The 26104-nt window shown below is 35.4% G+C and overlaps 1 protein-coding gene across 2 annotated transcripts; it reads left to right on the forward strand.

Moving 5' to 3' along the window:
• Positions 1-529: 529 nt before the first annotated feature.
• Smg6 lies at positions 530-25548 on the forward strand. Of its 2 annotated transcripts, none has more exons than XM_053769245.2 (25): positions 530-1854; positions 2419-2543; positions 2814-3007; positions 4003-4272; positions 4536-4656; positions 5013-5275; positions 5638-5775; positions 6438-6547; positions 7041-7254; positions 7587-8076; positions 8255-8365; positions 8503-8610; positions 9080-9166; positions 9584-9645; positions 9870-10018; positions 14197-14357; positions 15892-15965; positions 16279-16376; positions 17667-17829; positions 19370-19487; positions 19881-20060; positions 21883-22030; positions 22753-22995; positions 23657-23820; positions 24306-25548. In XM_053769245.2, the coding sequence occupies exons 1-25, from the start codon at positions 837-839 to the stop codon at positions 24351-24353; spliced, it is 4857 nt and encodes a 1618-aa protein (XP_053625220.1). In that variant the 5' UTR covers positions 530-836; the 3' UTR covers positions 24354-25548. The 2 variants fall into 2 exon arrangements, with proteins under 2 accessions (XP_053625220.1, XP_053625221.1); XM_053769246.2 differs by having other exon boundaries at positions 7053-7254.
• Positions 25549-26104: the final 556 nt, after the last annotated feature.

A 26104-nucleotide genomic window follows, 5' to 3' on the forward strand; every position in this document is an offset into this window, starting at 1 on the left:
CAACACAAAAAAACGCGAAAACAATCTACCTATGTAAAAATCTATAGACGACGGACGAACGAAGTGTAACCAAATGAAATAGAAGATTTCATTGCAACTTCTCGGCCCATTCTTCAATCATAGAAAAGAACCTCCCATGGAATTAGTAAACAAGTAATTACTAAATCCCTGAATCCTCCTCCCTCCAAAAGATGTCTGTCAGCGTTTTGTCCCGTTTCTTCTCATGTATTACTAATTTGCACATCTCTTTCGAAGACGGAAGACAAGACGGAGACTCTAGCTTTCTGTGTCTACAGTTAGCTCGATGTCTTTAGTTTTCTTGTCTTTAGAATTTAGTAAGTTCTATTAAAATCCCTAGGATTCGAAATGGTTTTAAAAACTTCACAATAGCTTTGTAAGAAAATAAAAAGCTCTATTATTATTGGCTGATTTCTAGTGGTCGAGAATGGGATATGCCTGTGATTTGCTGCAATTGATATAAAATAATTTTGATTGGTTATAAAGCAATGTCTGTCAAACGTCTTATACAAAATTTAGATTGACAATTGACGTCTTTAGCTACTGTGAATGAAATAAATAAATGCGAAAAATCGACAAAAATCGTGTTATTTTCAAGTAAATGTTGCGTATTTGTGATCAGAGTTTAAAAATAGCTATTTCTGTATTTTTCTTAAATATGAAATGAGTCTAGAACAAAGTTTAATTTCGAATGTTATTTTCAAGTGGTGATATTAACACATAACCTTATTTCGCTAACTGGCGATTTTTTGTTTATAAAGGTGTTTCGGTGAAAATTATATTGATGTGTTAAATGATTCAAGTGAAATTGTGATACTATGGATGATGACTCTAAGGAGTATAGACGAAATAAACCGCAACAAAAACTGTATAAACCTGGTAGTGGGCCGTTGAGACGCTCTAGCTATGGTTTAGATGCTAAAATGGATCATTATGGTTCTCAGAATTCTATACAAGATGAAACAGTAAGTAATGCTAGCAGAGATAATTCGATACCGAATTCGCGCCCTAAAAAACCTGAACAACAATTATATGTGCCTCGATTAGGTGATTTAAACTTGGACGACAGGCAGGTAAAATCGAGGGGAGATAATTCTAGTCACTCCAATAATAAGAAAATGTCTAGTAGACAGGATAAACAAAATGTGAACAGTGGATCTAGTTCATACCCTAGGTCTGGTTCACGAAGAGGCAGAACAGTGGAAAACCATTACAAAGACAGTGGCAGTAATGATGTTAATTATAACAGGAATTACAGACAGGTATCTGAGACTAGATCAATTTCTCCATCTCATATCCAAGAAAGAAATCATGTGGACAGAAATCGTGATAGTAGAAGTATGGAGTCATCAGCTGCACGATATTATACAGGCGGGGGTGGTAAGCCGCCCTCAGGCCGAAGAAACTCTGGTGGTTATTCATCTGATTCCTCTAGACCTAAATTCATGGGAAATATAGATAATATACCTCCAAGATTCAGAAAGAAATTTTTAGAGCAATCTGGCCACCATAGTTTTGATAGTGTAGATCAAATAAACAGGCATGCTTCTAATCAGTCCCTACAGCCTAATTATAATCAAAGCCATGTCTATAATTCTAACTTAAATTGGTCTCAAACTTTGCCCTCAAGGGGGCGTGGACGTTTGAGGGAGGAAGGATTAGACAGTGAAAAATTTATCAACTCCTACTTGAAAAGTTATGAAGTACAAAACTCTGGAAGATCAACTCCAAGTAGTTCTTATGTGAATATTTATGAGTCTAGTATTCTGGATAACAAACATGAAAGGAACAACATTATGACTAGGAGTGATAATCAAAAGGAATGTTATGGCAGTAGTAAGTTTCATTTTGTGTTTCTTCATTAATATATGGCTTTTTAAATTCATCATGATAACTGTATAAATTGAAAATTACAGTTTTCAACCCTGATTATAGCATAGCTCAAAAGCTAGGTATTTTAACAGCTGTATGTGACTCCACATTTTCAGCAACACCACAGACTGGATGAATGTATAATGTATAAATAAATATACACTGTTAAAAGTATGTTTTGTCTTATTCTGATTTCGATCTGATTCTGATCTGATTTCAAAATCAAATATTGTAAAGTGCGACAGTGAAAAAGTATACTTTAGCTTAAAATAAGCTTAACCTTTTTTATGAATAACTGGGTTAGAATTTAATGTTTATTGAATACAGATAAGTTGTTGCAGTTTGAATTTATATACCACCAACTGTTGTTTACATCTTCGTCATTATATCTTGTTTCTCTTGCAAAATGTCATAGTATTTTGTCTTATCTTTTGAAAAGAATATGCCAGTCTCATTTGAGACATAGAGAAAGAAAAAACTATTTAATAAACAATATTAATTGGGAAAATTTGACAATGTTTATTTCAGCAATGAAAAATGGACTTAATGATAGTGGTGATGTCTTATACAACAATGAACCAAGTAAAGAATCTCAACATGAGAGTGATACAATCTCACAAATTACTAACAGCCTTTTGGACATGACCAATTTAGTAAGTTTATACACACCAATATTCTTCTGTGTACATATGATACAACTACTTAAGTAAGTTGTACCATGAAAACCTTGTTTGATTTTATTATTAAATTAATAGTTTAATGTATGTTCCAAGTCTCTTATGAAATTTGAAAATGAGCTACTACAGGATGTCTGTGTGATAGTTTACGTATGTGGTAACTCTATTATCCCTAATAAACAACAATTTTGATAAGTACATTGTTATGATTCACAAATTATGAACAAAAATAATGTGTTTGTGTAGGACTGGACAGAAGAGGTGGAAAAGAACATCAAACTGGATGATATGTGCGATTCGTCTACTAGTTTTTCTCAGACATTCAAGTCATCAGCTTCACAAGAAATCAAACAAGCAATAGCGCAGGAAAATAAACCTGCAGTTTCCCAGGAAAATAAGCATGGCGAATCTAAAAGAAGATCGCGTCGTTCAAACAAGAGGTATTTTGTTTTGTAAAATATTGTTAATACATCATTATTTATTTTCTATAAACACATTCTGGCACGATTTCACCCTGTTTAGGGTTCAGGTTAACATAACGCTAAGATGATGACCTACCCTTTATATAAAATTTTTAAATATTTATGCAATTACTGCTAGACTTGAAGTCCATTTTATTGTTTACTTATTTAACGATCAAGTTTATTATGTGCTACATATAAATTGACGGTGCCGCCCAAAGCACAGTTAATAAAATGAAAACTATATTCATTTATAATGTACACACGGCACAGGTAGAGATACCTGTGCCACCAGCCTCTGCCATCTAGCGAGTGAGTTTGAGCTATGATTAAGATTCCGTCGACGACGAGTCAATTGATTTGTATTTTTCCTACTACCCACTTAATAAGTAAAAACGGCAAGGCAATTATGTGTCGTCTTCGAAGCTATTGGACTTTAAGTTTTAAATATTGGTTAAAAAATGTCGTCTCTTAAAAACAAAACATCTAAAATAAAATAAGCAGAAATTATTTACTGGCCCTGAGTTTCGAACTCGTGACTTATAGATTGGGACAATTGAGAAAACTGTTGAAATTTTGCATTAGAAGTTTTGTTTTTGCTGGTCTCATAGGTTAGCAGGTTAGGTATACAACTATAGTTAATATTATGGATGAATGAAAGAGAGGTTTAATAAATAATAAATGTGAGATAGTTTTAATTGTTCCCACGAGAGGTGGTACAGGTATCTTCTGGGCTGTGTGTACTATTGGCCCTTTTGGGCTTGGCTCGGGAAAAATCATAATAAATTATAAACATTTAGGTTTAGCTTCCTCAGGAATCATATTATCTATTGGTGAACAACACACAAAATCCATTTGGTAGTTTTTATGAGATTATCGCGTTCAAACAGACAAACGGACAGACGCCACATGGAGACTTCTTTTTATAATAAGCATAAAGAATCTATTAAATATGTTGAAATACTTATTTCAAGGAGTTCTAGTAGAGGACAAAGAAATTCGGAAAAGAAGGAAAGAAATAGAAGAGATAGCAATGCAAGCATTCAACTTGAGTCAGAAAGAAACCGTAAAGACAGTAATGTCAGCATGCAGCATGAAACAATTTTCTCTAATTTGAAGCAGAGAGAAAGGGAGAGGAGAGATAGTCACAAAAGTAACCGCTCATCCACCATTGGGAACAGTAGAGATGATTTGGATCGTTGGAGGTCATTAAGATCATATAGCCGCGAACAGAGTGCAGAAGGGTTGGTATATAGTTTAAAACAATTCACATCTTAGAATCGAATATTATAGTGTCTTAACTGCGCCCTGCGCCCTGGGGCTTCGCTTCAGAGGGAATTTAGATATAAAAAGTACCCTATGTGTTATTCCAGATTATATTCTACCCATGTACCAAATTTCATAACCCATATGTAAAAATGTCTTATTTGTCTCATATAATTTCATTATACAAGAAAGGCCAGCCTACTCACTAATCATACTAATTTTATTGACTATATTCTTTCAGGAGAATAGTTTCACAATGCAACAGCAGAGATCCATCAGCCAATCGCGCCACGAGTCCACGAGATAATGATGGTTTCAGGATACCAGCATCAAAATCAACTACATGGACATCCACTAACCAGGTATAAGTTTGTTTTTGAGCGGGTTCATGTTTCTATTAATTTTTTCATATTAGCGACTACTACATAGGAAACAAACAAGTTTTTACATTGTGAATAGGGAAGCAAATAATGAATAGAATTAGTTATATGCATATGTATGTTTAAACTATATTTTATGTGGAACTAGAATAGTGGTTATTGGAGAGCTGCAGAGTAACATAGTAGTAACAACAATGCCGGCAATAGCTAGTATTCTTATGTGTACTCGTATTAGGTTTCATGATGTATTATTTTTTACGTTCTTTATATATTATCTGCTCTTATATCATGTAGGATTGAATCCAAATTATGAACATTAACTATAATTATTGTTATAGAAGAAAAGTAATGGTTCATGGGCTGGCGGGCGGACGCCGAGCGTGGAACGCGGGCGGCAGTCGCCGGCGCCGATTTCGGTCGAGCCGGCCGCGGGGGGCGCTGGGGACGCGGCGGCGGGGGGCCGGCGTGCCCGCAAGGGGGGGCGCCGCCGTGGAAGGCATTCGGAGCTGGCGCACCATCCGTTGCCAACTACCAACTCGTCGTCTAGTACTAATTGGAGGGAGGAGATATTGGAGTCGAAAAAACATTCTACCCATGAAAGGTAAGGGAATAGTATATACAACCTTGACATCATTTTTTTTGTAATTTAACGGAATCAATGATTTACTATCGGCCCGCCTCGGTCTCGATCAGGTAAAACCATAATAAATTAAACACCTAAACTTTCGTCAGGAATCACACTGTCTATTGGTAAAAACCGTTCAAACAATCCGTCTGGTAGTTTTTGAGTTTATCGCATACAGACTGACAAACCCGGTAGGGGATTTATTTTTTATATATGTGGATATGCCTAGTTGCTTGTTTAATTCTTCATGATGACCAAAATCCTCAGCCCTGAGGAATACGACTATAAGGGATTTTTCTAACCTGGTACCGTATAGAAAGTACACTTTCTTTTTTCAGACATCCCGAAACCCCTTCACAAAGAACAAGAGTAAATAGTACAATGTCCGATAAATCAGTGTCTGAATCGACCATGTCTCATCCTGGATTGATAGTTTTACCACAAAGTTCAATATCGCATTTGCAGAAAGATCAAGGGTAAGCATTTCAAGTTATACCTAATATTTTTTTCTTATTCTATTTCTTATTTGACTATCGGTTGATTTATTGTGGTTGTATTCAGTCGGGTCTGTTATGCCGCGATAGGCAAGAGTTTTGTAGGTTCTATATTTTTTTATTCCTTTATCAAAACTTTATAATATTATAACATTGCAGTATTCATTTCAAATTAATGCCAGTAAAATTTGAGAGTGGCGGTTGGCCGATATTTACTTACACTCGGCGTCATTGGCAGGAAATAGGCTTTCTCATAAAATTTGACCTCTAATAATTAAACTTCTCCTAGGCTCGCAAGATTGATTCGTAGTATGTGTTTTACTGTAATATTGCATAACTAGTTGATGCCCGCGACTTCGTTCGCGTGGCTGATCAAGTTTTGTAAGAAGTCAAAATTATTAGAGAGATAAAAAAATATCTTTATATACTATATTTGGAGTCTTTCCTTCTGGCGCCAATATAAAAAGACCTGAAGAGTTGTCTCACCCTGGAGAAAGCCATATAAAACCGCAATGAGTGGTATACGCGGAATAAGTTAAAATAATATTTAATAGTTTTCGTATATTATCCCGTCTTGCCATTATAATATCACTGTTTGGTTGAGTATTACATTTTCGAGACTTTGTGCTTTATTTGTTGTACAGGAGAGGAGCCTCCGTAGAAACACAGAAAACATTATATGATCACCAGAATCCATCCAAACCTATAATTGTACAAACTAGTCCTAATAAAGTAGATATTAGAATGGATAGAGGTAAGCAAAGTGTGTTTTATTATGTATATTTTAATTGTAGTAAAATGAGAAGTAGACTTTTGCTTTTACCTTCTTCCTTATTGGCTTTCTATGATATTTTTGCCTTATAACAATGCCAATTGTAAATGTAGTGATTTTAAAGTTTATATATTTGTGTGTACAAAATGATTACTTAGAAAATAAAATTGGTAAATTTTCTTGTCGGCTCTAATGAGCATCGTTTTATATTTGTTTTCTGGTTTTGCTTAGTAATTTGATTAACATGAAGTACATATTCAGATATTCCTTATCAGCTTATGCTAGATCTAGTATCTTTGGTCTTCGTATGAAATTTTTTAATTCCGCGAACTAGAAGTTCACGCAATTAAAAAGTTTCAACTTTTCATTTAACTCATATACATTTTTTCAAATCGTATATTTCTTCAAGCTTTTTCGCACGCAGCATAAGCAACGCACGTAGTAGTCGATACAAATGTAATGACGTTGAGAGCAGACTTGCCCCCAGGCGGGTGCGCGGGGCGGTGGCGCGGTGAAGCGGCGGTCGCGGGGGTCGCGGGGGACGCGGGGGACGCGGGGGACGCGGCGCGCGCGGTCCGTCATCGCGACCTCCTGCAGCGCGTGGACCGCGCCGACGCCATCTTGCAGACGCATGCGCTGCGCGGACCCATGGCCCTAGCCGCTCATTGGCCGGATGTTGCTGATACGAGGTTCGTTAAATCTGACTCTCTCACAATCATCTTCGCATGTTTCCGGTTGCAGTCGCGGCTTTGACGCCACAATGAACTTTAAAAATTCAAGATTCGGTTGTGGTTTTATAACTGACCCTGACGTCAACACTCTTTGGGAATACTGTTGTTGTCTATTAGGTGCTTAGTCGCCTCGTACGACTTCCACGGCAGGAAGATCCTCACATCGAAAAATCTGTACTTTTGCTTGTACAACGTACTGACAATGATAATAGTGCGATGGGATGTATTCGTTATCTAATGCAATTGGCGTTAGTATTTAGATTGAATTTTGTTTTACTTTGTTCTTACAGAAAGTTCCTACAAAATGCCCTGCATCGTCTTTTGATGTCAGACCTTAAATATTGCCAAGCTGACAACATCGAGCATCATTTTTGGAAAATACTGTACTATAATTTTATTGAAGTTTTAAGAAAAAGTTTTACCCAAATCGCACCTGAAAATAAGCCAGAGATAGTTAAATTAATAAATGTTATTATTGAAGAAGGGAATATTTTCTTCGAAAGTTTAGTGCAGGCATTAGAGACGACGTACAAATTTAATATAGATGATTACATTAATGACAACCATGTGCTGCCGCCCAAAGGACTTGGATATGTTGGGCTTGCATTGATCTCAGTTCAAAAACTGTATGTGTTCCTCGGGGACCTAGCGAGATACAAAGAGCAAGTGAATGAAACAAATAATTACGCTAAAAGTAAATATTGGTACACGAAAGCGCAACAAATCAATCCAAAAAATGGGAGACCATATAATCAACTGGCTATTTTAGCAATTTATGCAGTAAGTAATATTTTGCACATATTTTTGAAATCAATGCTTCGGAAGTTACGAGACGCATACGCAGTCGTAAAAATTGGCCCATACTCTTTACTCATTCATAAGGAAGGCCTGGATGATGATTTTTTTTAAAACCATTATATAATTTAAAAATGTTAATAAAACACACTTTTGTTTACAGAGGAGAAAATTAGACGCGGTGTATTATTATATGAGAAGTTTGATGTCATCCAATCCATTTCATTCTGCTAGAGAAAGTTTAATATCATTATTTGACGAGAATAGGAAAAAGGTATGTAAAAAATGCTATAAATGCTAGTAAACCATTTAGTTCCGATAGCGATATCTATACAACAAAGTAACTTTGGATCCATTCATATTGGTATAATTGGAATAATTTGATTATAATATTTCATGCGTTATTTGCAGTACGAAGCAGCTGAGCGCAAACGGCGCGCGGCCGCCGAAACAACTCGAAGCGCTGAGAATGGTGAGACGGGACACGGCGCACACAGCGGCTGTGGTCTTCGCCGCGAGGTAATTATTTGCATTTTATTGCCGTTGGGGTTCTTTTATTTACCGTTTCGGCCACTGAAGAGACCTTTGCTACATTTTTAAATTAATAAGATGCTTACTATTTTCAATAAGAATAGATGATATATGAATAGCGTTGTTTAACCAAATAATTTTAAATATGTCCCAATTACTGTTTCAGTTAGACAGAAATTGATTATAATTCATTTATTAGGGCTCTGTATCGTAAAAGGAAAAAAGGGACGCCTTCATTTTAAGTCTATTTGTATCTTGGTTCAACATAAAAGATTAGCTATTTTTTATTGATTTAAACTTTATTGCATAAAATTCAATTTGCAAAAGTACATTAGGTGAAGTTAATATCAAAGCATTATCCAACAGTCAACCTTTGGGTATTTTTGTCATTGTTATTTTTCAAGGACACCCAATAAAGTAAAGGTAACGTCATACAAGATTGTATATGTTTTCAAAGGTTTGGGTGAGACCCAGCGGACACCGCACCACGACACTGCGGCCACACAACAGGGACGAAGACTTCGCATCCATGACTTCAGTAGAGGTACGCTGTATTAGATGATACTTGGTTTTGTGAAAAACACGAGAAAAAATTGTCATAAATTTTTTGTTGTAATGCCTTTGGCAGACTTCTTGTTTGCAGTGTCGATTGTATAATCGAAACCGCTACACCATTGTCTATTAAATCCATTCTTACTAGAATCAAGCTAAATCAATTTACCAGATCAATGCCATCAGACAGCCCGAGGATTTTTGAATAATATCTAATGATATTTTTTAATAATATCTAATGATATTATTCAAAAATCCTCCGGCTGAAATTTGTATTCAAATAAAAGGATGAAATTTGTATTAAAAATACAAACTCGCTCATTTGCAAAAGTTGGGTGTTATTAATTTTTATGTACCATATATTGTTCACTGAATGTTGTTAGTATCAAACAGTTCTCTTTTGTTTCAGTTAAACAAGAGTTTTATTACCAGTTACTTACATGTGCACGGCAAGCTGATCACTAAAATTGGGTAAGTGTGTACTGATAAATCCATATGCTGCTTAAAAGATGATTTTACACAACACAATCAAGAAAATTTTGAGAAATTCATACCGTCCGTGAGCATTGTGTTCCGTTGTAAATAACTGTGTACTACTGTAATATATCTTTTATCCTTCTAAATTTTTCTCTTTTACACTCTGTCTCAATGTCGGTAAAACATAGGGATGTTTCACAGTGCATTTATGTCATTAGCATGGAGACGTTCCACGAGTCGGCGTCTCTGATGTTGCGTCAATTCCGCGCGTTGCTGACCCGCCAGCCGCTGCCGACGCCTGCGCCGCGCCTGCTGCAGCTCACGGCGCTCAATATGTTCGCGGTCGAGACCACACACAGTCAGAAAGGTGACGTCACTTCTTGTTCACAACTGTAGGGAATCGTTACGGTGGCGTTAATGATGCTGTGTCAATACGCTAGCGCAAGCGAATTCGCCCCTAGGGGCGCTGCTGTTGTGAAAGGTTAGTTTTCATATGCTCCGCGTACAAGCGTACAACGTCATTTGTCATATTATAAAACCAACATCTATTGAATATGTTTTTAGCTAAAACCAATTTCAGCCAGATTGTAGCCAGGAGTGTAGTGCATGTATTTTTTTTACATGACGTCAATGTTCTTTGGGTTTGCTGATGTTGGCTATTAGCTATAAAGGCTTTTATCCAGGCAATTTATGTGGAATTGAGTGAGAACGTATTCTGAGGAATAAAGCTGGTCTTAGGTCTTATTGATTTAGAGCCAGCTAAACACTGAACAAAGGTAGGTGGGAACTAAACAAAGTACTCAGGTACTCCGAGTTTAAAGCACTATTTCTCTATTTTCTGCATCATTAAAAAAGGAAATCCATTATTATGATAAGCATGACCAGATTTTGTACCCATCGGCTCCCAATTACGGAACTCGTCAACGGTTTACTGCACGCAAATAACTTTTTGCCACTCGTTGAATGCAACCAGACTTTCATTCAACAATAAAATCTTGTGTCAAAAATGATAATTTTCTAAAAAAATATTTTTTTTCGAATGTCAAAAACAAAAATGTATAAGAGTATGTATAGTGACGTCAGAGCAACGTCATATCAGAACAGCAATCGTAATATAGGTACCTACCATATTAAGAACTAAAAAATAGTAAATGACATAATGATATTATAATATAATATCATATATATTATAATATAATATCATATATATTATAATATAATATCATATATATTATAATATCATTATATTATCATTATGTCATTTACTATTTTTTAGTTCTTAATATGGTAGGTACCTATCTATAGATAATCAACGCAACATAGTATTGTTTTGTTTTATATTTTGTCATGAAACAGTTTAAGACGAAGATAACTAGCTAAATGTGGTCTTCCAGTTTCAGTGTAATGGAGATAAAGACGTGGTATCTGTATCTATTATGTGGCACTTTCGGTACTACTGTGTACACTTACACTTTTCTAAGTTTATTAGAAACGTATGTAGCAATGTCCTATTTATCCTAAATAATCGAATATTATGCCGAATATTATACCTATATATATTGTATGAAGATAGGTGAACGGTTTTTCTAAACTTTTATAGTTTTGAAAACCGAGCACATTTCTATTTAATGTATAAAATTTACGACTGTAGTTCATATCATATAATTTTATGTATAAAAGAATTAATTTGATACTGATAAAAAGACAAGATTTTTAATGGAGCTTCTGCCTTATTCTCGTAATATCACTTTACGTAATGGCAAAAACAATCTCATTACTTTCTGCGGCATTTTATAACCGGGTTTGCGGGCGACAAGACCAAGAGGTTGAATTAAGGGAAGTTAAACCATAATTTCCACTGTACGACGATTCTAACTTGCTTTAATTCACACATCTTATTGACATACTTAACATCTTATTTTTATCTCCTTTCGCAGTGGTAAAACTCAGTTTTAAACCGTAATAGTTAATTGTCAGCAGACCAAGACAACTGCCTTGTTTCCATGTTGCTATTGCATCGTATGTAGCATACGTAGCAGCTAGCAAAAACAAATAATGAAGCTGTCTTAATTGTAGTGTTAATTCATTATTTTATAGCTTAGTTAAAACATTATGAAATAAATCTATTTAAATGCAGAATTCGCATACGCATTTCCTGCGACAAAAAAGGTATTTTGCGCTGTACCTAACCGAATTTACTCAGCGGGTTTAGAATTTTTTCAGCACGTACATTAAAAACATTTACTAATAAACTAATTATAGTTAGTATAAAAAATAAAAATCATAACAGATTATTAAAAAATATAGCTCTTTAAACTAAGTACACCGTTATTAGAGTACCAGAAAAATCACGCCACGTTAATACTGCGCAAGATGCGTACACGCATTCATTTTACAAAATTAATATATGAACCGAGCTTGTAAATGCGGCTATTTCCTGCGGCTCCGTCCGGGCGCAGTAAAGGTTTGTAATTACAAATTACAAGTTATCGGAGGTTGATGCACCGCGCTCGCGTCGCAGTCGCTGCGCCCGCGCACCGCTCAAATGTACATTTGACGGCGACAGGTTCAATAAACTGACTCTGCGACGGAACTGTGACGACCGTTCTTTTACGCAATTATACGTAATAATATTTTGAATTATTATAGAAAAATTACCATGGCCACAGCCCTTAATTATGTTTTTCGAAAACACGACATCGCCCTTTGGCAATTTTACGCCTTAAAAGTTCCAAGAACGATGCCCAGATAACTGTCCTTTTCATCATGCCGGCGTGAAAAGTAATTGTTACTGAACAGGATTGCTTATTGATGTATTTGATTGAATAACGTTCACATGAAATATGTCAGCTGACGCGAATAACATATCAATAAGGAGTAATGAATCAAAATGGGTGCGGTATAAATAAATGAAGTGAGGATGGCGTAACTCGTTATGCATTGCGATAAGCATCGTATGCACACAGATGTAGATGTAATAAGGGGTGTCGTGATATTGCGTTCGCAGGTGCAATCCGTGCTGACTATTTTTAGCATACCTATTTATACCGGACCGGCTGCGAACATCGACTTGTCGGTCATCTTCTAGTAGCGCCATCCGAGACACTCGTTCCGTATTCCCAATTATCGATCATGAAGTTAATCACTTTTTATCAACTTCTGTCATTCGAGTCTTTCATTTTTCATTTCACGCAAGCGCCAACATGGTGGTCTCATTAGTTGTTTCAACTTAGGTGGATTTGAAGTCATCTTTATTAATATAGGTTACTTCTTTTATATGTGTTAATATAGCATAGATATTAACTATGAAGTACATAAGAATGTAATGCAAACTGCTACGTCAGTTTGCATCCAAAACACTAAACTAGTATAAACATAAAGTGGGCTGGTTTTTGTGAAGGGATAGTTTATTATCTCACTGAAATAGCGAATGGATTTCATCAAAAAATTGCAGCCTATAGGTAAGGATTTGATCGAAATCCCTATGTTCTTTGTTTATGTAAACTACGGACACGGTAATACTTCTTTCCACATAAACTCACCTTATCTGGAAAGAAGTTGCTTAGGTACTTGCTTTCTTGTGTTGGTTCTCGGGGAAACGTTGACGTTGATTTATTATGTTTATAGAATAGGTATTACAAATTTAAAAACTTGAATAAAGCTATACCACACAAAAGTACAGTAAAATGAATTATTTTTATCCAAATGGGCTGTACGAACCGGACGTTTCACTTATAATAAAAACATGTAATTTCCCGTAAATGATGATTCAAGCGGGGTTTGTTCCGCTTGGCCGTGAGTATACTTTATTGCTACGGATTATATTAATGCACACACGGGATCCTTTGACTCATCTAATTATCTGTAAATACTGCCAGATCATTTCACGGAAAGGGGAAAAAACTTGTTTGGTTTTAATAAATCATCTGGTTAAAGTGGCGTTAGGAAATCATAATGCGCCAATGATTTTCATTCATTTTCCTTAAGAGATTTTTTACGACTTGTAACTAATATGTTGCTTTAATAACCAATGAGTAAGATACAAAGGTACTTTTTGTAGTGCTTTGGGCTAAGGGTCTGTTTTATCACTGATAAAATATCATATTTTAAATCCGACATATAAACTAACTGCTAGATTAATTTGCCTGAAGTTATTGGCCAGTTAGCACTGCGAAACACTTGTTAAACGTTATCTGTCGATATGTTTTTATTTTATTGGGACAAATCACACAGATTGAGCTAGCCCCAAAGTAAGTTCGAGACTTGTATTATGGGATACTAACTCAACGATACTATATTTTATAATAAATACATATATAGATAAACATCCAAGACCCGGGCCAATCAGAAAAAGATCATTTTCCATCATGACCCGACCGGGGATCGAACCCGGGACTTTTCGGTTCAGTGGCAAGAACCTTCCACTGCGCCACCGAGGTTGTCAAATCATAATATATGTCATGTTACATATAAACTATCAGATACTTTATCAGTAAGCGGTTAAAAAAGGTAAAACCTGTATTGATGTCGGTTTTTATTCGTCAGATGGCAGTATCAAAGGCTCGCGGTCGGCATGGTTGGAATGCGCGCTCGGCGTGTCGCTGCTCATGTTCGGCGTGATGCTGGAGCGGTGTTGCACTCTGCTGCCCGAGCCGGCACACGCGCAACAACACACTGATGCGCTGTTGCTCTTACCGGCTATCAAGGTGCGTTCATTCACAATTAATCACATTGGGAATGATTATTATTCTCATTTATTTAACTTTATTTGTATCTTTACAAGTGTAGGGTCTTAAAGGCTAGGGTTAAATTTCTGTTAGACATGTTCACTCTTGTTTCCTAACTAGTCTCCTGACTGGTTCTTGACATAGGCTTCTTCCTCGGATCGCATCTTCTTGGTGCAGTTTTTGTGTAACAGTTACAATAGACACTGGTGGGAAAAAATCTATGTTTACATCTTAAGTATTATTATATTTCTTAATTAATATTATATATATTTTAACTAATATTATATATATTTTAACTAATATTATATATATCTTAACTAATATTATAACCACGAAAGTAAGTTTATTTGTTTGTTACCGCTTCACGCATACACGTAGTTTGAAGTACGGAGGAGGACATAGGACCTGTCATCCTAGCTAGTATTGGAATAATCCTTTTCTGTAGTCTCTGGTTTGGTTTACATATGTAGTTATGAGTTCAAATAATAGGGTAACTATCATTAAATATGTGTAAAACATATCATTATCTGCAGCTCTCCGTGTTAGTAGTGATCACCACTTCTATAAATATACAGACATATTGTATTTTACACAATTTATTTCCACTTTTTCTTAAGCCATGTTAATGTTTGGATTGACCGTCTAGGCGCAAGCGTCTGACAGCTTAACTATTCCCATTTGTTGATCAACAATCGAGACCGACGACTTGACTAACATTCCCTAGCTCTTTTCAAGTAAATGTACCATATATAGTATTTTTAATTATAAAATGAAGGTTATTTCGACATTCCCTGCAGCCTTTATAATCGGAGTAAATCTAAAATTGTCTATATTGCTTCGAAGGTAGTTTTGCTGTCCACAGATATACACTGACATCTTCCATACTGTGTAATGCATTTTGCGTCTGTTAATCTTAAGAAATTAAGTTCTTAGTTATTAGCGCCGCGTTCGCGAAATTGGCCGTTAAGTTTAATAGGCAATTGACGAGTAACGGTATATTTAGTACTTTATTTATTGCTCCTTGCTTTATAAGATGTAAGTAACTATTAGTTATTGGCCCTGTGCTGTGTGTAGCGGATTTGGTTGGTGGTTGTCGCGCCGTCAAGATCTGTTTAAGTGTGTATGGATAGACACGTATTTATGGATATCGACTTATGTACCACTTATTTGAGTTTGAATTCAATATAAACGGATGTACAGCATGTATCAGCAGTTCTCAAACTTTTTTGAACCTTTTGGAACGATGAACTTATAAAATTCAAACTCATTTTAGGTGATCTGTTATAACAACTAGACTTTCCAATAATAATTTGTAATATTGACCTTAATAATATGTAATAAAAGTATTATTTCAACGCGTTTTAAAAAGCTACTTTTTGATGTCGATATAATTTTTGTGGAACTCCAAGGGCTCCCTCCGTAGAGCACGCTATGAGAACCGCTGTTGTATTTATGTATATAAATAGGAAATGTTTATTTAATTTCATTATTGTAATTGGATATTTATTTGCAGGTGTGGTCTGATTGGATGTTATGTCACAGTAGCGTGTGGAATCCACCACCGGCATTCAACAATTTCGAAATCGAGTGAGTGATATAAAGTTTACTTATTATATTCTTATTTTTTATCTGACCAATGATAGTTGATTATTGTATGTAAATAACAAATAAATAAAATAAATCATATTTTTTGTAGAAATAAAACATTAGGCATATTTATTTAATTTATACTCGTGTTGCGCTATGCACTGTGGTCAAAATCAGCGTACGCTCAACAACGATAATGCGATAAATTATTACTTCGTATTTCGCAGGTTCCCGAAACAAGACCTTGTCTTTTCATACTGAATAATATGACAGTAAATTAGAAATAATTTATTTTCTTTCATTTTTCATGTAGAACCGACAATGATCCTTGGGATTGGCTAGCAAAGCTGATGAACATTCTAGAAAATCTCGATGAAAAGTCGATAGAACTAGAATATGAACCAAAAGAAGGTGAGATATTGGATTATTGGCGCTTTTTCTAATCAATTTTGTGCAACAATTTTTTTCTGAAATATATACTTCTTCATTTTAAGAGTTTATCTCGAGTTCGACGTTAAAGATATTTACGGAAAAAGATACGTTAAAGATTTTTGTAATTATCCTACGCTGCAAAACCATCAGTTTCATGTGCGATAAAAGCATTAATTGTTTAGTGACGGTTACTCATTGTCTCGTTTTTTTACTACAACTAAGACGATAGAGCATGACTAGGTGAAATTCCTCTCTGAATAAGCATTGCTTGTGCCGTAGATCTATGACGACCATTGAGTATATCAATTACGTAAGCGCTATTTTATTTTAATTGAACTCTCAATAGTTTTTTGCGCAGCTTAGATCGAGCGTATGATTACAACATGTTACGTTTTGCACTCGTCTCGGCCGTTATTCGCTACGGCGCTGGCCTTGAAGGCCGCATGGAGGCGGTCATCGATAAACACCCTGTAATTTTAAATCTCTTACGAATATGCATCTGCCCCAGTCCGTGTAATTTCTCTTCGGAGCTATTTAGAATTGCAAAGATATGACTCAGTTCCAAGAGCTAGGTATGAACAAACTAGAGGTTATTTTAAAAACGTATTACTGAAACCGAGTTTGTGCCAAAGCTATAACGCAGTAGTGGTACTATGACCTACATGAAATGATGTACGATTATGAATGACATAATTAGTATCAATCAAATATAGTTATTTTAGTTGATCGATGTTAATATCTAATACCGAAACATCGTAATCCTATAATGTTATCGTAATTACGTGATTCACATCAATGGCCAGAGTGTAATTTACGAACAGTCCTGATGGTCGTCTTTATCAAAACACGATGTGGTAAATGGATGCGATCATGTCTATTAATATACACATCCTGATAACTATTATTATTCACACAAACATACCATGATCGTTTATCGCACATGCATATTTGTGAATTGTATTACGCACTATGTTTTCAATGCATTTATAAAAAAAAAACTGATGCTAACATCCCATCAGCATGTAGCATAATGTGAAAATTTATATCAAAAACTAATATGAATTAGCAAAAAGAAGAAGTTAATTAAAATGAGCAATATGCATACATTAAGTATATGCCCTTATTCCAGTTCCTTTAAAATCAATTTTAACTATCTTTTATATTCATATACAGTCCTATAAATTTAATATATATAAAATATTTTTCACCTATATATAGTCGCCTTTCCAAAAATCCTAATTTCCGATAATGCACTATTATGTTGTATAGGTTATTTACCCGTGCGATTGGCGGAAGACACTTCGTTGGGGGGGTTCACACCGCTCATGTACATGGAGCCGGCGACGGCGTGGTTGCGGTCCGACCCTACCGCCTCGCTCCAGACAGCAGAACATGCCTTGAGGACAAGAAAACTGCTTTTTTTCGGAACCGAGTTAGTATTTACATATATTACATATTTTTTTATGTATATTGTTTATTTTCTATTTTTATATTTATGTTAGCAGCATTATTGTCTCAAATCATAGATTCTGAGCGTTCTGTAAAAATAATTTGTATTTATTACTAACTCCTGTTAGTTCCATATTGAGTAAAGTAGTGAGGTGAGGTAAAGATGATCTATCATGAATGACATAAATGTGATAATAATTTCTATAGTTCGCCTTTTAATTATTTTTGATGACTTTTTGTGTAGCACAGGAATTTTCTCTTAAGATATGCAATATATGTACTATAATACCCACAAACACAAGTGAAACATAAATTGCTAGATTTTATGGATAGAGTAGATCATAATTCTCGAGCTTCCGCATAAATTATTTTTATACTTATGGATTTATGGACTTACTTACTTTAGAACTTACATGTTATTTTCATGAACCCAAGATTAATAATAACGAAGAAGAAAATATAAATTTCAGATTGCTCATTGATATAAGTAAAAAACTTAGAAATCTGCGATCGAAACATGATAAACGATTTAAAACGCCTCTTGATATTTTACAAATAGGTAATTCTTATTCACTAAAATTGTCTTAGGATCTTGTTTTGTTCGCATATTGATATCCCATTCATTGAGTTTAGTTTTTAACTTTCTAAAAGCTAAGTTCGTAATAAAACTTCTTACTTTAATATTACTTAAGATTTAGAATGAACCCTAATATGGTCTCTTATAGTTTTATTATGTTAGTTAATTTTACGCTTAATGTCGGGCTTATAGGCTGTAAAAATAGCAATAAAGCCGAAGGCACACGTCGGCACGTTATTTGTACCTTTTACATTCTTTATTTGGTTGTATGGCCTTGTTTATGAGGATGCGAAGTGTAGTCTTTTCTGTCGAGACCATTGCGAAGTCTAGCGCGTAGCTTCAATTATGCAAAGGTGTCCTCGCAGAGTTGGTCGACCTATATTGGTATTTGATTGAATACATTACTGTATTTGCCTCATAAACCAATAGACACAGCTTTATCAGTTGTGCGCTGTAATAACAGCAGCATTATGCGTGTTCATATTTACCACATTAATTTAATTACATTTTATAATCTCTGTCTGAATACATATCCCAAGATTACGACCTACCTGTCCAACTTGTCGCGAGAGAAATACGCGTACATACAATGTTGTTATTATCTGTATGGTGTTAATTTACCACAATGTATACGTTTTTTACAACTTTACTCGATTAGAATTTGCAATTGAATTGAAAATAGTATATTGAAATAAGGAACATGGCTTAATTTTTTTGTCATTGAGACTTAGAGAATAGGTACATTAAAGTATTTTCTGTCGTTCTATCTCTCTCATCCTTATGTATTCACGGGGCTGTCAGGTTCAACGTAAAAAATAAACCTTAAAATTTTAATCATTTGTCTCTAATCTCAATGTAAACACAATGAGTGGACTTAATGCTATAAGCATTGTTTATTAGTCAGTCAGTATTTTTCTGTGGTTGTCTGACAAAATTTCGTAAACAGATATCTGGTGGGCGTTGAGCCGCCAGTGCTTCGGCTGGAGTACCCGGGTGATGCGCCGCCGCGGTACGTGAGCGCCGTTCAGCGACTCCAGCCCAACCACCCGCCGTTGCAGCATCTGGTGAGTCACTCAGACAAATACGCCCCTTCTACATACTATCCAACGGTCCCGTCTACCATCCGACGTACAGTCTTAAAAGAGTAAAAAATAAATGTGCGCGCCTTCTTGGCTGGCAACACTGGGTCATCAACTAATCTTGACCATTCTATTTGGTACGGCAAAAAATTTTTTAGAGACAGACTATAGATAAGATGAAAATATATTGTTCTTTTAAATATATATTAATGTTCACTATCTGAGTGTAAACTCCCATAAAGTCGGATTGGTTTATATTTATGAAATAATACATACATCTAGGATATAAACGTAATTTGCCAAATTGGCGTGCAAGGGCGGACTTAATTATGCTGATTTTAATTAATTACATAAAATCTTTTTTATATGTAATCTTAGTCAGAGGATTCTGAAGACGAAGACAGTGCCAGTGGTGCAACCAGTGGGCCGACCAGTCTAAGCGAAAGTCTGGGCGGACCTGACGAAGCACCAGATGAAGCAACCCGGAGGTTGCTCAGGCGCAAAGAGCAGTTGGAGTCCAGGAAAGCCAACCTCGAAAAGCGGCGAGAGCGTATGCAGGTTTGTATTAAGATTCCAGATTTAATATATACTAGATTTTACGCGCGGCTTTGTCTATATGAATTTCTCATGGGAAAAGTACTTTTTCCCAGAATGGAAGTGTCTATATTCTTTTACGTACTTATAATTACTTGTAGAAGAAAATTCAAGAAGAGTAGTTGACTAGATAAAGCATGAAGCTAATAAACAAACTTACTTTCGCATTTATAATGCTACTTGGGTTTCACACACACTTCACATTCACATTTCGATGGTTTATGAATTATTTATTGTAATATTTGCTCTTTATATAGCTTCTAATGTCGTCATTTATTATCGGTAAACAACCCTTGTTTAATGTACATTTATGTATGATTTTATGATTTTGTTATTACATAATTAACTAATTATTATTGTTTATATTGAAAGGGATCTATTTGCCATATCCAGATAATTGATAATTGAGTATCCGTAAATGGTTCAATCGAATCACTGTATGGATAACAACATATGTTTAAATCATTGTTTTAAATTATATCTTAGGAATATTTTGAATTTCAATTTCAAGTTTTTGGTGGTTGACGTCATTTTTATGTAAGGTCCGCGAAAAAATGTTTCGGCTATGTCTAACTTTTTATCCTTCATTTCGGGTCTCTGGGGGTTAAAAAAACGTATCCTATAAAATATAATCCTATCAAACATGGGATACGTTTTTAAAAAATATTTACCCAACGTCAGGCTCATCAGCGGTTTAGATGTGACTGTCTAACCGTCTCTTAAGTATGGATGAGTGTAAATAAATAGAAGTTGAATCTGCAATTGAGTTTTAAGTAGTTTAGGAACGTACGTCGTCAATTCTGAGTTAAGGAAATGGCCAGTCATGCACACTATGTACCTACAGATGACATCGCATGACCAATTTGTTTTTTTCAAGTGTCACACCTGCTGATCTCCGAATTAGTATTGTTCTCACAAATTCACCGTCACAATGTACTTGTCACCCAGACGTTATATTTCTTAAGACATTTTGTGTCTAGTCTAGACAAATATCGTTCACTGTTTGTATAATTCCTAAAGCAGTATATATGAGTATAATGATTGATAGTATTTGCTATAATTTATTACAACCATATCGTCACGGCAGTACGACCATAGCTCCTACAATAAACAAATTAAATAAATGCATTTAGTATTAAATAAGGAATTAATTAATTTAATATGAGAAATTCCTCTAAGATAATTATTGTTCTATAATTTCAATAAGATTCAGTTGTCTCTTCTTAACGAGACAGTGATTTTTATTAGTTCAATTATGAGTATACCTTACGTGCATAAAGCAATAGGGAATCCCCTACTAAACCTTATTAAGGTAATGCAACGGCCCTGCTGCTAGCAATTAATCAATTTCTATATTTGACACGTGAGCTTGAAACAGAACTAAGTATAACGGGATTTTATCTCAATCAGAGAACTTTCGTGCGAAAGAAACGCCTGATTTTTCGCAGACAATGAAAACATCATTACTTTAAACTGCTAATCTAAGTTATTGGTAAAAGTGTTATTTTAATATTTTAGCTTATCTTAGCATATACTGCTGCGATGCCATTGCAAATGGTTGGCCCATTTGCAATATATGGTTCAACTAGAGGCGCGTTCAGTTTTGCTAGGGCAAAACCATAATATAAAAAGGTAGCCTATGTTACTTCTTAAGGTTTCTTCGACCTCTGTACCTAATTTCATCAAAATTGGTCTTTAGTAGTTTTTGAGTTTATTCATTATAAACAAAAAACAAATATTTTCTCTTTATAATATAAGTATGGATATATTGAGGAGGTATTCGCAGGAGATGCTGCGAGGCGGCTGGGTGAGTGTGGAGGTGGAGGTGCGTCCGCGCTGGCTGGTTCCGGACACCAACTGCTTCATCGACCACCTGCCGCTGCTGGCGGCCGTCGAAGCTGCGCAGCCCTACGTGCTGGCCGTGCCGCTTGTTGGTCAGTGTAGTTTTAAATAGGCGCAACTTAATTTCTTATAATCATAGTTTCGCTGTGAGACCCCCGAAAATAAAATAAAATCAATAAATACTGGCTGAAAGCAAGGAGTTTTACATTTGACTTGTGTATTCGCGGGTGAACTGAAATTAAAATAAAGTTTAATGGCCTGTTTCACCCCTTTCTAATAATATTTTGTAAAACATATTCTTTAACGTTATAAGTTGTGTCAGCAAGCAGTGAAACAGGCCCTAATTATTATCTTTCTCTCTCATCTTCGCTTGTTGCATCGGAGCTGTAACACTGCGTAGCCCGGGGTTATCGTAAAAATAAAATTCGCCTTGATTTTAAAGCCAGTCTGACCCCGTACCCATAATGTGACACCATGCATTTAATAAACAAATAAATGTCATATTTATGACTATGTATGTATTCATGCAATTAAATTTATTAATTGCTACTAATATGATGTGTAATTATTTAATATAATGAAGTATCTAAACAAACGTCAACCATACAGTCAGCTCAGACAATGCGGTCTCTTTTTTGCAACGTTGTTAATGAGTAATAAATAAATATATAGGGACTATATCACACATATTAAGTTACCCCGAAGTTCGTTACTTGTGATATGTAGTAATAATATTGTAATATTACTGGACGCCTCTGGTAAACTTGATACTTTTTGATAGACCATATAATTGAACTAGTAAGTTTGTCAATAGTGATGACAGAACTAGAAGGGCTCAAGAAGTGTTCGCGAGTGGGCGCGAGCGCGCAAGCGGCGCTGTCGTGGGTCGCGAGCGCGAGCGCGGCGAACACGGCGCGCGTTCGGCTCGCGACGTCGCGCGGCTCGCTGCTCGCGTCCTGCAGCTTCACGGCCGAGCGCGAGCAGCAGCGCGCCACCAACGATGACCGAGTGCTTGCCACCGCTGTCAATTTGCAAGCCAACCTCCCCACACAGACAGGTAAATATGTTACGTTTCACGAGAATTAGCTATTCTCCAACTAGTCAGCTTAGATACTTTTAGATAATCTAAAGTCAAGAACAAAATTTTATATGAAGCTTGTATGACAGAAAGGTTTCGGTAATATGTAGGGAATATACGGACTATACGGACTTAATAATAAAGACGTCACGGATTTTGGATTCAAAAAGCATTATGATATATCGAAAATCACGTAATTAATAAAACGTCGTTTAAGACGTATATCACATATTCTTTTTTATTATCTCGGGGTGCGTTATTGGTGAAAAAGTACGTAACCGCCATTGGGACATATTTAAATCTAAAATATCTTCGAAAATATTCATTTGTGACAGTTGCTATATAAGATATGTGCGATACGAATATCGGCTCGTTTTTGTAGTCGTAATGTTTTCATTATTTTTTATATTTCATTCATACTTTTTTAGGCAATCACTAAAGTGATAACCAAAAGCCACATCGACCAAGTACCCGACCGACCTATAAACTATCTGTATTTACGACGTTAACTTGTATGTTGATGCCGGTCTAGGTAGGTTTTTCAAAGTGATATATACCCTGGCGACTAAATTGCTTCTATATCGGGTACCATCATACAAAACGTACCGCAACAATTAGTCTAATTAAGTTTTTTTTACAGAGTCGCCGCGCGAGGAAGCTAGTGATGTAAAGTGCGTGAAGCGCGTCCGCGAAGTTGTTCTGTTAACGGACGATCGCAACCTGCGAGTGAAGGCTCTGGCTGCTGAGCTGCCGGCGAGGGACTTGCCTTCCTTCGTGCAATGGGCGGGATTGGCGCAAGATGCAGTAAGTACTACTTTACTCTTTAATAATTTGTAATCTTTGCAAAATTCAAATCTACCTTTTATCATGTTACAACATGATAAAAACTGAGTAGCTATATTTGTATGTAAATAATTCTTCAGTCAAAGCACGGAATAAGATAATGTAAGACTTCTGCAGAAAAGACAAAGATATTACAAACATGTGTTATTCAAAAGAAATTGCTTCTAATCGCACGTTTGTCATGCGAATGTGATTACTACCCGATACGCGGACGCACGCGCACCCTTCATTGAATTATGTTAGGCGTGCGTGCGTCGCTTGCACAACTGTCTACCTAGATCAATCACCACTCGTTTGACACTGGTCATGTTTCAAATAACTGTTATACGTCTTATTGTCTGATTTTTATATCGAGTCTGCGTTGATAACAATGACTAACGCATCTTCTCTAAATATTTTTAGCATTCGATTTAGGTATTAGTTTATAGTATTCTTTTTTTCCGTAGAATATGACGACGATATCGACAAAAAAAAAGCATTCGGTAAACAAGTGATGGATCGTTATATGACCTTTAACAAGATGACGGGCCCGAGCTCAGAATGATGGCAGACACAGAGCTTGGGGATACGTTCGGCCCGATCTTGCGAGATGACTCGAATGCGCTTACACTAGCATAGGAATTGAATAGAATAAGTAAAAATACACCAATAAACACTTAAAGTAATTTTGAGTGTTCCACGTTCTACCCTTGTGTTCCTGGGCTACGTTTTTAATTGTTATTTTTATATATTTTCAGTTATATTTTAAGATATTAGATAAATCGTAAATTTAATGTTGCTGATCTTTATTTTTATTTACTTTTTGTAATATAATAAGTATATTTTTGATTATTTTGTAGTTAGGTAAAATAGTAACAATCTGGATCTATAACATCAAGTACAGGTGGCATAGTACGTTTTCATTTATAGCTTACGTAGAATACTTAATGGCGAATCATTCGTATTTAATGAAATAAATGCACTGTTATAAAGCTTATTAAAATCTGTAACAGTTATTTTTGTGAAATTTTAGAATTTAGAATAAAAATGAATATTTTCTTTATTATGATTTAACGCGGAGATTTACATGAACGCAGCAAAGTGTAGTGTGCCATTTGCTTCTTTGTTAAAATTTGGCATGATAAAGGGTACATTTTATCTATAGAATATTTTAGTATCCCAGGACTGTCTTGTGAGTCTATTATAGTTGCATATAACACTTTCATGTTTGTATTGGAAAATCACATAATTATAAATGTTTTGAAATAGATTAACATTGCAAAGACAATTCGTGTTTTGATACAAGTTTATAGAATATAGGATTTCATCTAACATTGACATGAGTTGTGTATATTTTACATATACAAAAGCTTTGACACCGAATGTAAGTACAATAAATTTTACATTCTGCAAAAATAAAAAATCATAGCAATCATTTAATTAAAATTTAATCTAAATCACGAAACCTTTAAGTAAAGAGTGTTGTGAAGCTGAAATCTGTTTTACTATTTCCCACGCCAGCGATTGTGAGCTTCACATATTTTTCTTATTAGATAACGATGAAATTTATATAAAACAGATTACATAATTATATTAAATACTGAGACCTATATGTATTAGTTATAAAGAGTTCTTTTTGAAACAAATTTGATGCTGTTACTTTTGTCTTAATCATGAAGTTTTAATAAACATTGAATTACTTAAAGAGAACAGTATTTTATTTGCTTACTTCCCTTTCATATGGATGTCTTCTGAGGGCATTCTTGAACTGTATTGTGTGCGTCTTCGAGTGTCGTCTGCGCTGGAAGTTGGTCAATGATATTTGAACTACGTTAATTAAATATTGTTTACTGAATCAAGGTTATAAGCAATAGTATTGCTTTACAAAAAGTTATCGTGTAAATTGAAAACGGTATATTGAAATATCGTTACAAGCGGGTATTTGCCGCGAAGATAATCCTAGCATGGCAATGAAGTAAAGGTTGTGTATTAAATTAGGTAATGTTCAAAGCTCTTTAGATCCTAGTGTTAAATGTGTTTCTTTATAATGAAAATCTATTTGCGCTCATAGAAGTGAGAAATTCCGCCGTGAGACATGAGCAATGAGAATTGGCAATGTTCCGAACGAAGCTAGCTAGGCGCACCGGTGCCGAGGTTGTAAAAGTCCCGTTATACTTATTTACCGTGCGCATCTCGCTTTAGGCGCTGTGTTAGCGTATTTACTAATATATATGAGATGGATGCACATTGCATGTTCAACGTGCAA

Source organism: Plodia interpunctella, chromosome 3, assembly GCF_027563975.2.
Source record: "Plodia interpunctella isolate USDA-ARS_2022_Savannah chromosome 3, ilPloInte3.2, whole genome shotgun sequence".
Taxonomy (NCBI): Eukaryota; Metazoa; Arthropoda; class Insecta; order Lepidoptera; family Pyralidae; genus Plodia; species Plodia interpunctella.

Excerpts from the sequence above, each read along its gene's own strand:
- Smg6 (XM_053769245.2), top strand. The coding sequence starts at position 837 with ATGGATGATGACTCTAAGGAGTATAGACGAAATAAACCGCAACAAAAA. Across the intron at positions 1,855-2,418 it reads AAAGGAATGTTATGGCAGTA|CAATGAAAAATGGACTTAAT; the intron begins GTAAGTTTCATT and ends TGTTTATTTCAG. Across the intron at positions 2,544-2,813 it reads TTTTGGACATGACCAATTTA|GACTGGACAGAAGAGGTGGA; the intron begins GTAAGTTTATAC and ends GTGTTTGTGTAG.